We start from the raw sequence: 14,211 nt of genomic DNA, 5'->3' as shown, positions 1-14,211 counted from the left end.
AATGGGATCAAACGCGGAACCATTATACGGCGGTGAGCCCTGGATAGAATAATTATAAAGAACAGATAATACCTCAGCTCCTTTGTAAATCCATTCCTGCTTGTGGCTTCATGTTCTAGTATTGTGATGGCTCCATGCAGTCAAAACCCTGGTCACCCACCTGCGGCCAGTGGCCACATGATTTTGGGGGCAAGGCTGATGTATTACCTGCAAAATCGTCTGCCCCTTTACTGCCTTGGGTAGGCAGGGTCTCACATGCAGCTGCCCCAACATTGGTACTTGCCCTGAGGGAAGATTAAGTATCTGAATTCTGAACTTTGGTCATTATATACTAACATAGTGCAGTAAAGCATAACTATCGGATCCCTTAGATTTTATTCTAAACTAATGGGAAAAATTACATGTGATTGAAAGATGCCAACATTACACAGTTATATGAAATTGCATGTGCACTTGCGCTTACATGTGACCCCACAGAGACATATAAAGAGCACTTTACTCTTGCCATATTCATGTTATAGTCACCGTGGAGCTGGTGCTCGTCTACTGTAGCATCTGAGACGTCTGTAGTATTTTCCACTATAGAGAAATAACCATAAATGTAAATTCACCAAAACATTCTCTCATCTCTTGAAGCTGTACCAGGTGCCTCGTTCCTCAGCCCAGATCTCATATTCAGAATCAAGCGCGATGAGGATGTTTGCACTGATGAAGAGAACTGTAAAGGTGGTGAAGAAGATAAATCAGAGTTGGGTATGCCACCATTCCACCATTGCAACTGATTCCTATAGAAGGCTCCTTAGAGCATGTTACAGATGAGCTAAAGACACAGCAAGGAGGCCACATAAGGCTGTCCAATGTGGGTATCCGTTATTGTCACTGGACACCTGCAGTACTCCAGGGGGCGCTGCTGTCTGCTTTAGCTAGTAGTTGGGGTCTCATTTGAACCATGCCATTTAGTAGCTACACAGTGACGTGCCTAAGGTATTTGGTACCGGGGCGGGTACTTTCTCCCAAATGAAGTCAATGGGGCTCAGCTTCGATACCAAGCACATCTGCTATCTTATGGACTGCGCTGTGCTTGGTGAGCAGAGAGAAGGCAAGAAAATAGAAATACCCCATCCCGTGTCAAATTCTCAATCCAACACCTTCCCCTAGCCCTACTGTTACACATATTTGGGTGGACATTACATACATCACTATGAAACCTACAGGGTAATGCAGCGCCATATACCGCTTTATACCCTCTGTTTTAAATATACTATATAATGGCCTCCACTGTATTATTATAATATATAATGCCCCCCTGTATTATTATAGTATATAATAGCTCCCTCTGTATTATTATTATAATATATAATGGCCCACCTGTATTATTATACTATATAATGGCCCCCTCTGTGTTATTATAATATATAATGGCCCCCTGTATTATTATAGTATATATGCCCCCTTCTGTATTATTATAATATATAATGCCCCCCTGTATTATTATACTATATAATGGCCCCCTCTGTGTTATTATAATATAAAATGCCCCCTCTGTATTATTATAATATATAATGCCCCCCTGTATTATTATATATAATGGCCCCCTCTGTGTTATTATAATATATAATGCCCCCCCTGTATTATTATAGTATATAATGGCCCCTTCTGTATTATTATAATATAAAATGCCCCCTCTGTATTATTATAATATATAATGCCCCCCTGTATTATAATATATAATGCCCCCCCTGTATTATTATAGTATATAATGGCCCCTTAATGCCCCCCCTGTATTATTATAGTATATATGCCCCCTTCTGTATTATTATAATATAAAATGCCCCCTTCTGTATTATTATAATATATAATGCCCCCCTGTATTATTATATATAATGGCCCCTTCTGTATTATTATAGTATATATGCCCCCTTCTGTATTATTATAATATACACTCACCTAAAGAATTATTAGGAACACCATACTAATACGGTGTTGGACCCCCTTTTGCCTTCAGAACTGCCTTAATTCTACGTGGCATTGATTCAACAAGGTGCGGATAGCATTCTTTAGAAATGTTGGCCCATATTGATAGGATAGCATCTTGCAGTTGATGGAGATTTGAGGGATGCACATCCAGGGCACGAAGCTCCCGTTCCACCACATCCCAAAGATGCTCTATTGGGTTGAGATCTGGTGACTGTGGGGGCCATTTTAGTACAGTGAACTCATTGTCATGTTCAAGAAACCAATTTGAAATGATTCGAGCTTTGTGACATGGTGCGTTATCCTGCTGGAAGTAGCCATCAGAGGATGGATACATGTTCTCATTCTGTTTACGCCAAATTCGGACTCTACCATTTGAATGTCTCAACAGAAATCGAGACTCATCAGACCAGGCAACATTTTCCCAGTCTTCAACAGTCCAATTTCGGTGAGCTCGTGCAAATTGTAGCCTCTTTTTCCTACTTGTAGTGGAGATGAGTGGTACCCGGTGGGGTCTTCTGCTGTTGTAGCCCGTCCGCCTCAAGGTTGTGCGTGTTGTGGCTTCACAAATGCTTTGCTGCATACCTCGGTTGTAACGAGTGGTTATTTCAGTCAACGTTGCTCTTCTATCAGCTTGAATCAGTTGTCCCATTCTCCTCTGACCTCTAGCATCCACAAGGCATTTTTGCCCACAGGACTGCCGCATACTGGATGTTTTTCCCTTTTCACATCATTCTTTGTAAACCCTAGAAATGGTTGTGCGTGAAAATCCCAGTAACTGAGCAGATTGTGAAATACTCAGACCGGCCCGTCTGGCACCAACAACCATGCCACGCTCAAAATTGCTTAAATCACCTTTCTTTCCCATTCTGACATTCAGTTTGGAGTTCAGGAGATTGTCTTGACCAGGACCACAACCCTAAATGCATTGACGCAACTGCCATGTGATTGGTTGACTAGATAATTGCATTAATGAGAAATAGAACAGGTGTTCCTAATAATTCTTTAGGTGAGTGTATAATGCCCCCTCTGTATTATTATAATATATAATGGCCCCCTCTGTGTTATTATAATATATGATGCCCCCCTGTATTATAATATATAATGGCCCCTTCTGTATTATTATAGTATATAATGCCCCCCTACCCCCCTTTGTTTATTTATCATGCTCTTCGCCACCCCAGAAGTGCCCCCAGTACTACCAGCATTTGTACTAATCTACATTTATTAGGTTTGTAAATAGATGAGACATGGAAGGGAGTATGTGGGCGCAGACAATCTGCTATGACTAAGGACAACATGCGTCTGTCTGAAACACGTTGGCTATAACTCTGCACCTTCTCCGATTTATGTGCTTTTAATGTACTAAAAATAACCCTTTGAAGATTTTCAGACGAGTTACTGGAGACCTCACTGTGGCTCAGACTACACAGGGTTCATCTGGAGTCTGTTACAGTGGAGACAAATCGTTCTGCATTGGAGCAAAAGAAAAAAAAATAATGACCTATTGCACATTTGCTTGATTTAGCATTAGATCAATAAAACCACTGGTGAATGTGGACAAAGGATTTCAAATATTTTGAGGGCCATGAACTGCGACTAGAGAGCACCATGCCACTTCACCTTCTATTGGATAAACTTGAGTGACGCTCACTAATAATTATGCCCCATAGGCTTCAGTTCAGTGGGATTGTAATGGGGGCGCAGAGCTGTTTGTTGCAGTGATCGTCATCAGTAACATTTTCTGATGAGCAGCCTGTGAGGAATGAAGCTAAGGTGTTCAGGTGACTGAATGTTTTAAAGGTGTTCTCCAACTTTTTTATACTGATGGTCTATCCTCTGGATATAAGTCATCAGTATCTGATCGTTGGGGGTCCGACACCCGGGACCTCCACCGATCAGCTGTTTAAGAAGGCTTCCCACAGCTTACCTTAAGGCAGTGACGTCACATGGCCAAGGAGCAGCTCAGTCTCGTTCTAGTGATTGGGGCTGAGCTGCAATACCACGCACAGCCGCTATACAATGTTCGGCGCTGTGGTTGGTAAGCTGTGAGGAGGCAACAGCACTCACTAGAGCGCCCTGGTCTCTTCAAACAGCTGATAGGCTGTGGTCCTGGGTGTCGGACAACCACCGATCAGAAACTGATGACCTATCCTAAGGATAAAAATGTCAGAAAATTCCTTTAAGATGACTCTGTACTCAGTATAACATTCATTTCAGATATGAAAAGAAGGACACACCCATTCTGCATCTCTTTGATATTTCAGTGTACAGTGATGTCATTATCTCCTCTTATCCTCAGGTTACACCATTCTCCATCCCGATGTTCTCTGTAGGATTAGAAGAAACGACGAGCCATATATCAGCAGCCAGGAGGAAGACCGCAGTAAGAATTCACTCTCCATTCTGGTGGGGTTGATTTCATACACATTGGTGTACATGGACACCAGCCAGGAAAGGGTTGTAAAGACGAGAATGTGTGTAAGATGCCTAGTGACAGGGACACATTTATCATGTCACATGCGCCATCTAGATAATGCATGCCTTCTACAACATTAGTGGCAGATGCCCCATAGTTTATGAACACGATTTAAAACTAAAGGGTTTGTCCCACCATGGACGTTGATTATAAGGATACAACCTGAGGGACCTCCACCCACATCCTTCAGCTTATTATACATTGTTTAGGTGCTGTGTCTGGTATTGTACAAAAGACCAATTCTTACATAGTCCCATGTCCAGAGTCATACTGTGCCAGGAATATCCACCGGGTTTGCTGTGAGTTATGTCGCCTTCGTTCTGGGGATTCGCTAGTATTTTTACAACTATGGTATCGATATAATTTGCAATTTGACCTCATGTTGTTCTCTGTGATTTTCTTTTAGAAGGGGCTTCAGTTCCAAGTTCGGACATGGTATTTAAAATAAAATGTGAAGAAGAACTTTGTGCTGATGAAGGAAATCCTACATTAAGCAGCACTAAAGGTAAGTGTATTACACCTGTGATATAACCAGCACACCGGAAAGGGCCGTTCACCTGATGTTTTATGACAGCTGGATTTGGCTTGGGTTCCATGCTCAATACTACCGAGCGGCTTTGCCGGGAACGCTTACCATAGTTTTTTAGTTTTTTACGGCAGGTGACAGTTTATGTCAATAAACTGCACACGTATGAACAGCAATACTGTAAAAAACCACCATGTGAACATATCCTTAGGGCTCATACACACAGTGGTTGCCGTTTTGTAGTCCTCAAACTGCATCCTGCACTTTCCGCAAAATACAGAAACCGGACGTGTGCATCCTACACTTTCCGCAAGCCGTATTGTAGAAATGCCCTATTTTGTCTGCAAAATGGACACGATTAGGACATGTTCTGTAATTTGCAGAACAGCCGCACAGATGTGGGCAGTACACCACTTACCTCAGCTCTTTTGTAAATCCATTCCTGGTTTTGGCTTCATAAACTGAAGGATGTTTTGGTATTGTGAGGGCCCCATGCAAGTCAGAACCCCAGGTTACCCAGATTTTGAGGGCAAGACTGATTAATTACCTTCAGAATCGTCTGCCCATTGACTGCCATGTGTAGGGAGCGTCTCAAATGCAGCTGTCGCAACATTGGTACTTGCCCTGAGGGAAGATTAAGTATCTGAATTCTGAACTTTGGTCATTATATACTAACATAGTGCAGTAAAGCATAACTATCGGATCCCTTAGATTTTAATCTAAACTAATGGAGAAAATTACATGTGATTGAAAGATGCCAACATTACACAGTTATATGAAATTGCATGTGACCCCACAGAGACATATAAAGAGCACTTTACTCTTGCCATATTCATGTTATAGTCACCGTGGAGCTGGTGCGCGTCTACCGTAGCATCTGAGACGTCTGTAGTATTTTCCACTATAGAGAAATAACCATAAATGTCAATTCACTAAAACATTCTCTCATCTCTTGAAGCTGTACCAGGTGCCTCGGTCCTCAGCCCAGATCTCATTTTCAGAATCAAGCGCGATGAGGATGTTTGCACTGATGAAGAGAACTGTAAAGGTGGTGAAGAAGATAAATCAGAGTTGGGTATGCCACCATTGCAACTACTGACAATCACTGCAAGAAACAACTCTGTGCCCCATTACAATCCCACTGAACTGAAGCCTATGGGGCATAATTATTAGTGAGCGTCACTTAGAACATGTTAAAGATTAGCTAAAGTACTTGTGCAAGACACAGCAAGGAAGCTGCATCATGTGGGTATGTGTCGTTGTCACCGGACACCTGCAGGACTCTAGGGGGCCTGCTATCTGCTTTAGCTAGTTTGTGTCCTATTTGAACCATGCCATTTAGTCGCTACATACAGTTGCAAGAAAAAGTATGTGAACCCTTTGGAATGATATGGATTTCTGCACAAATTAGTCATAAAATGTGATCTGATGTTCATCTAAGTCACAACAATAGACAATCACAGTCTGCTTAAACTAATAACACACAAAGAATTCAATGTTACCATGTTTTTATTGAACACACCATGTAAACATTCACAGTGCAGGTGGAAAAAGTAGGCGAACCCTTGGATTTAATAACTGGTTGAACCTCCTTTGGCAGCAATAACTTCATCCAAACGTTTCCTGTAATTGCAGATCAGACGTGCACAACGGTCAGGAGTAATTCTTGACCATTCCTCTTTACAGAACTGTTTCAGTTTAGCAATATTCTTGGGATGTCTGCTGTGGATCGCTTTCTTGAGGTCATGCCACAGCATCTCAATCGGGTTGAGGTCAGGACTCTGACTGGGCCACTCCAGAAGGTGTATTTTCTTTTGTTTATGCCATTCTTTTCTTGATTTACTTCTATGCTTTGGGTCGTTGTCCGGTTGGAACACCCATCTTCTGTTGAGCTTCAGCTGGTGGACAGATGGCCTTAAGTTCTCCTGCAAAATGTCTTGATAAACTTGGGAATTCATTTTTCCTTCGATGATAGCAATCCGTCCAGGCCCTGACCCAGCAAAACAGCCCCAAACCATGATGCCCCCACCACCATACTTCACAGTTGGGGTGAGGTTTTAATGTTTGTGTGCTGTGCCTCTTTTTCTCCACACATAGTGTTGTGTGTTTCTTCCAAACAACTCAACTTTGGTTTCATCTGTCCACAGAATATTTTGCCAGTACTGCTGTGGAACATCCAGGTGCTCTTGTGCAAACTGTAAACGTGCAGCAATGTTTTTTTTGGACAGCAGTGGCTTCCTCTGTGGTATCCTCCCATGAAATCCATTCTTGTTTAGTGTTTTACGTATCGTCGATTCGCTAACAGGGATGTTAGCATATGCCAGAGACTTTTGTAAGTCTTTAGCTGACACTCTAGGATTCTTCTTCACCTCATTGAGCAGTCTGCGCTGTGCTCTTGCAGTCATCTTTACAGGACAGCCACTCCTAGGGAGAGTAGCAGCAGTGCTGAACTTTCTCCATTTATAGACAATTTGTCTTACTGTGGACTGATGAACAGCAAGGCTTTTGGAGATACTTTTATAACCCTTTCCATCTTTATGCAAGTCAACAATTCTTAATCGTAGGTCTTCTGAGAGCTCTTTTGTGCGAGGCATCATTCACATCAGGCAATGCTTCTTGTGAAAAGTAAACCCAGAACTGGTGTGTGTCATTTATAGGGCAGGGCAGCTGTAACCAACACCTCCAATCTCATCTCATTGATTGGACTCCAGTTGGCTGACACCTCACTCCAATTAGCTCTTAGAGATGTCATTAGTCTAGGGGTTCACATACTTTTTCCACCTGCACTGTGAATGTTTACATGGTAACATTTAATTCTTTGTGTGTTATTAGTTTAAGCAGACTGTGATTGTCTATTGTTGTGACTTAGATGAAGATCAGATCACATTTTATGACCAATTTGTGCAGAAATCCATATCATTCCAAAGGGTTCACAAACTTTTTCTTGTAACTGTATATACCAGGTATATGTGTAGGGGCTATCTGAAGCTGACTACACCTATAAACATGGGATACCAACTTATCCTGTCTTTCTGAAGACATGTTTGTACCTGTGAAATGAAGCAGAAGATTACTTACTTTAAAGCAACATTGCACAGGTGCCACCAAAAGGTCAGAAACTTCTTGAATTTAAGTGCTTTTAATGTGCTGAAAATAACCCTATAAAGATTTAGACAAATTGCTGGGGATCTCACCGTGGCTCAGACTACACAGAGTGCATTTGTAGTCTGTTACCTACATTGGAGTAAAAAACACAAAATGACCTATTACAGATTTGCTTTAGTTTTCATTTTAGGTGCATTAGAACAATAAAACCATTGGTGAATATGGACATAGGCTTTCAAATATTTTGTTCTCATTTTGAGGGTCCAGGGTCTAATTTTGAGGGTCAGGAGCGCCAGATATGGCCATCATGATGACTGAGTGGGTGCCCACACCATTTACTGGACCAGGGAAGACAATAAACTATTGTCCCCCTTAAATGGAAGCAGTGTTTCCAAATGATTGGTACAGGAAGATATCATGCAGGCACCTAAGAAGGACTAACGGGTGATTGAGGCCAAGAGGGAAGGGGGGTTTAACCCGGGGTTGGCATATGGTCCGGATTGTTTCTGTACAGGGCCTCAATAGGGCCTTCAGAATAGGACCAGGTTCCAGCCGGGGCCACCCCTTGCGGGGATTTTTGGACCCCGCTCCTAGGATTACATTGTAGGGTGAACCAGGCCAAGTAGGGCTTTACAGGGTCAGTTTACAATTAAACCCCCCTTCCCTCTTGGCCTCAATCACCTGTCCTTCTTAGGTGCCCGCGTGATATCTTCCTGTACCAATCATTTGGAAACACTGCTTCCATTTAAGGGGGACAATAGTTTCTTGTCTTCCCTGGTCTAGTAAATGGTGTGGGCACCCACTCAGTCATCATGATGGCCATATCTGGCGCTCCTGACGGTCTTATATCCATGACCAGTTGAGCTCCTAGACCATTATTTTTTGTTCGTTTGTGTGTAGGGGCCTTTTTTACCTTAATATATTAAAAGTTTCCATTTCCCAGCTTTAGAGCAGTATTCAGGAATCTCCCTTGATTAACCAATATATCTACACGTTCTCATTTTGAGGGTCATAAACTGCGACTAGAGAGCACCATGCCACTTCAACTTCCATTGAATAAATATGAATGGCGCTCACTAATAATTATGCCCCATAGACTTTAGTTCAGTGGGATTTTAATGGGGCACAGAGCTGTTTTTTGCAGTGATCGTCATCAGTAAGATTTTCTGATGATCAGCCTGTAAGGAGGGAAGCTAAGGAACAACTAAGCATCTTAATATGTGATAAATGTTTCTATTCCAGGATTTCCATCTGCAATGTCTGATGTGCTAATTAATAAAGAAGGAAAGTCTGATGGAGAACAGAAGACAGATCAGAAGCATAATCACAGTCATGAAGATCTGACCTTTGAAGGTCATTATTTTACACTGTCTGACACGGTGTTGTGTACCATGCACTCATTTAGACACCCATACACATTGTCAATCCTCAATCTTCTTTGAAGGCAGCTAGTTTAAAGGGATTGTTCAGGATTAGTAAAACCTGATTGCTTTCTTCCAAAAACATATTTCCATAGGTTTGTGTTTGATATTGCAGCTCAGCTCCATTGAAGTGAATAATTGCTGACTGGACAGTTGTTTAGGGTATGCAGTGACCTACATGGAGGTGACTCAGAAGCTGTCCCTCTGGGGGGACCTGACTCCCCCATGCATTACAGGACTGACTATTCGTTTCAGTGGACACCATGTAATGTAATCCTATGAAGCTGCAAGGGGATTGAAGACCTGTTTATAACTTCTCCGAGATAACAGGTGATCATTGGTATAGTACAGGGACCCCCCATCCTTTCAGTGATCATGAATGCAGTTGGCTGTGACTTCTGTCCAGGATTGTCTTGCTGCCAATGAACCTGTTTGTGTTTGTTTTTAGCCAATCACTTGGTTTTCAATCCCAAAATTTCCATTTGGCCCAAGCAGGAGAATGAAGTGCCTGAAGTAACTTCTGAGCTCTTATCAGCAGGATGTATAGGTAACGAGTTAAATTTAAAGTGTCTTTACGTAATTGTATGAATGCATGAAACTTTATAATCTATCCTATGAGGAAATTGTAGCATTTTCCTCACTTTCCAGTTACCTGTATGTCCCATTTTATTTTGGGCATGCAGGCTCTTGGTATAAGTTCAGAAACCTCCCCAGTCACCAAAGAAAAGATATCTAAAGTAAAACAGTTAAAAGGAACCTGTCAGCAGGAAATTCATTGGTAAACCAGTTACAATGCCTTGTAGATCTGAATGTAATGATACCTTTCACTCAGCAATCCGATCCTTAATTCTTGATAAAAGGTACTTCACATTCCATATGTAAATGAGCAGCTAAGTGCACTGAGGGTGGGCCCAAGCTGTTTTGTGCACCCTTTCTCCTCATGCTTCCTATGGCAGCCCTTCCCTCTCCTTGTTAAAGAACAGGGCCAGACTAAATCACTATGCAGGAAACTGCTTGCCCTTGGTGCACTTTACTGCTAATTTGAGTATGGATTAAAATTACTTTTTCTACAGGATCACTAAGTGAAAGGTATCATTACAATTGGTTAAGGTAGATCTACAAGTCATTGTGCCTGGTTTAACTGTGAATTTCCTGGTGACAAATTCAATAAACATTTGGTTCCGCAGGGGCGGTATCTTGTGCGGCACCATGGTATTGCTGCTATTCCTACATCTTTTATCCCCGCCTACTTGTGTTGGCCTGCTTTCAGTCAATTTAAACCTGCCTACAACATGGGGCCACTTTTAGTTTTTTTTTCAGGGCCACTTTAAGTTCCCAGTCAGCCCCTGCCGGACTTTTAACAGGACCTTGTTGCCTTTCTTCTCTCTGCAGATCGAAATGTTATGGAAATAAAAACTGAGATAGACCTCACCCTTGGTTGCAAGTTACCTCCACCACGGCATCTTACAGAAACTACTTCAGACACTGCTTCAGAGATCTGCCAAATATCAGAAAAATACCCTGGTTTACATAAAGAGGAGCATGCTGGGAAAGGGGAGGAAAGTCTGCTGTCCATTGTCCTTAGAAGAGCAAATGCTGGGAATCTACAGTTACCAAATTACAAGCATTCTAGTAGCTACAAAAACATGGACTACTCCCGAGGTATCCCCAGAATTGTCGAGAAAGAGACATGTTATCCACCAAAGCAGTCCTTCTTCCAGACCCCTGGTAGCAGTGACCTACTGAACAGCTTCCATGACCCCCCAGCATCGCTCCAGCACTGTGCCCCTCAGATAGACAAACCCTTCAGATGCCACCTATGTGACAAGCGTTTTAAGACCCTGGGAATACTGAACATCCATCTGAAAACGCACAGCAGGGTCAGACCATATCAGTGCAGCGATTGTGGAAAAAGCTTTAGGGACAACTGGAATCTTAAGGTTCACCAGAAAATACACACAGGGGAGACCCCCTATAGATGTGCTATATGTGATAAAGGATTTATCCAGTACGCCACGTATATGAAGCACCAACGTATACACACTGGGGAGAGGCCATATTCTTGTGGTTACTGCAATAAGAGCTTTACCAATAGCTCCAACCTGGTGAGACATTACCGAACACACACGGGTGAGAAGCCATATATCTGTATGGAGTGTGGGAAGAGCTTCAGCTACAACACAAGTCTTATACAGCACAGAAGGAGCCATAAGGTGGAACCTGCTGAGAACGCAACCAACGGCCCAAGCAACAAGTGACTGTAACAGGGACCTAGACTACCAAAACCCCCTGATTAGCACCTTCTAGAATAAGAATATTAAACTGTTTTACAACGTGAAGTCAAAAGATTTGAGAATGAATAAGCTAAGCGTACGCAGGCTAAGTGAATAAAAATATTTACTAAGTGTGATTAAATATAAGGTAAGACAGACAAATCACATACAGAGCAGTAAAAAGTAAATTATTATCACTGGCCTACACATACAATGGGAGGGGGAACCTGAGTCCACCATGTCGTAGCACATGGCTGACACCCCATGGTCATACAAGACATAGAGATATTTTTCAATCAACATCTTACCTGGATGATTTCTTCAATGGAGTGCCCATTACCTGTCTGTGTGCAGCCAAGTTTATACCCTTTCAGTCCATTTTCCCAAGGATGTCCAGTGTGCAGCACATATGTCTCTGAGATAACCACTCTGGAATGTGGCCAAGCACAACAGGGGTTGGGTATGCTATCAAACTATCATTACACAGAATACAGAAGATAATATAAAAGCGACAGACCTAAAGGGACCAGAACCAATTATTACTTAAAAATATTCTTGCAACACATTTCAGCCCTTGTTCTTCTACTTTAATTCCTTTTCACCTATCCCAAAATATAACATCATGATCTATTCTAGCTAACATAATATAAACCCTAGTCATTTAACAGAAAACCACTTAGAACCATTGGATTTAAAAAAAAAAATCATAAAAACTGTATGTTGAGCTAACAAGAAGTGTCTTTCACAAAGGTTCCAATATTCTTGGATGCAAAGTCTCTGGTGCAAAGTCAGTTGTCCATTTCTTGGTATTCTGTACACCATACTGCATGGTCCTTTTGTGCCGCAACACATATGTTGTTTCCCTCTGTACAACTTTATAGTTCAGTCTCTTACTCTTCCTTTTTCTGTGTTGATGTATGAAGGGATTAATGCGGAGCTCAGAGCCTCCTTTCAGTGGTTGTAGGAAAGTCCATAACCTTGTCTATGGGAAGAGCTTTGACACTGGGGCCTCCTTCCCTCACTTGTCTGCAGGTTCCACAAGGTCATCAGCCCTGCTGGTTGGTTGGTGTATTGCAGGAAGTCTTGGGCAGGCAATTACCTTTGCGGTCCACCCTCTGGACATCAGTAGTGCAATGTCTTTTTCAACATGGCAGACTGGCAGTTCTTGTTGGGTGGTAGGCAGGTCGCCGAAAGATGTGTCTTACCACACCTGTTCATTAACTTGGGCAGCTCCTGGGCACTGCTGAGGTTCTCGGTCAGTTCCTGGGCACTGCAGAGGTTGTCAGTCCGGGCTCTGCTTAACAACTGATATAGCCTGCACTTAGGGAAGATGGAATTGGAGACAATTTGAACAGTTCCAGATAGTCTACAAGATGTCATTCAGTTTCACAATAAATTCAAAAAGCTCAGTCCATAGTCTTAAACTCAGACCAGGATAAGCCACTGATGGGGTGTATTTGGTTTTCTCTCCACCCGTACATCAGATTGATTAACCAAAACAAACAAAAGTCCTTATAACTTTTGTCAGTCCCAACACTGTATTTAAATAAGAACTTTCCAATGGTACCATAGAGGTCCTCTGCCAAAGCAAAATAAACTTTGCTAAATCCCATACCTAGTCTAATTGCCTCTGTATTAAGTAGTAAACAGTTACATATACATGTGTCATTAAATATTGGACTCAATATGTACTAATACTTCAAACTCAACTTATGCATTTTGCAGTTTATCCTCATAATCCATGATGTTCAATTGTCTTTGATGGCCTTTGTCGCAACACTATAACATAACGTATCAAAATTGTTTTAGTTCTATTACATTTGCATATTTATTGCACATAGTGGTGTAAAACAAAAAAAACTGACATTTGTTGTAATATGTCTTCATTCATGGGTATCTACTTCAATGTAAACCCTTCAACCTCGTAGTTTAATCATCTGCCTTTGATTGACAACCATTAATATATTTATTCATAAATCTTCTAAGATACCCAGTGTTGTTCTGTGGTTTACTCTGCACTTAAAACCCTTTGTTATTTTGGGTTGCAGATGTACCCAGCTTTTCTCGATGTCGATTTTCCATGAAGGCATACACTGGAACACAAAGACTTCACTTTTTTCATGGGGGTGTCTTGTAATTAGGGATGAGCAAAAGGGCTGTTTGTGTTTGTGTCTGTAAAGTCCACTCTTTTCTCTTCCCTCCCCGCTAGGTCATCTAAGTCCACCCCTTCCGGTTGGACGGTGCTATCCTCCTTCGTCTAGTCAGTGTATTCTTAACCAGTCATGAAGACAGATCTCTGGTGTTATTTAACCTCTTAAGGACATAGGGCGTACAGGTACGCCCTTGTGCCCTGGTACTTAAGGACACAGGGCGTACATGTACGCCCTGTGTATTTTCGATCACTGCCGTGCGGCTGGCAGTGATCGGAACCCG

The 14,211-nt window shown here is 42.1% G+C and overlaps 1 protein-coding gene across 3 annotated transcripts in view; it reads left to right on the top strand.

Moving 5' to 3' along the window:
• The window catches only part of LOC120998001 (zinc finger protein 583-like), a 38,368-nt gene extending 24,648 nt beyond the window's left edge, over nt 1-13,720 (top strand). For all 3 annotated transcript variants that reach the window (XM_040428422.1, XM_040428432.1, XM_040428417.1), the window contains 8 exons: nt 637-753; nt 2,366-2,422; nt 4,277-4,360; nt 4,860-4,958; nt 5,938-6,054; nt 9,327-9,437; nt 9,954-10,052; nt 10,898-13,720. In XM_040428422.1, the coding sequence (XP_040284356.1) occupies nt 637-753; nt 2,366-2,422; nt 4,277-4,360; nt 4,860-4,958; nt 5,938-6,054; nt 9,327-9,437; nt 9,954-10,052; nt 10,898-11,763 (1,550 nt within the window). In that variant the 3' untranslated portion in view covers nt 11,764-13,720. The remainder of the gene's footprint in view (nt 1-636; nt 754-2,365; nt 2,423-4,276; nt 4,361-4,859; nt 4,959-5,937; nt 6,055-9,326; nt 9,438-9,953; nt 10,053-10,897) is intronic.
• Nucleotides 13,721-14,211: the final 491 nt, after the last annotated feature.

This window comes from Bufo bufo, chromosome 1, assembly GCF_905171765.1.
Source record: "Bufo bufo chromosome 1, aBufBuf1.1, whole genome shotgun sequence".
In the NCBI taxonomy this organism is placed as follows: domain Eukaryota; kingdom Metazoa; phylum Chordata; class Amphibia; order Anura; family Bufonidae; genus Bufo; species Bufo bufo.
The sequence above is the reverse complement of the archived record's forward strand: the minus strand, read 5'-3'. Positions and strand labels throughout refer to the sequence as shown.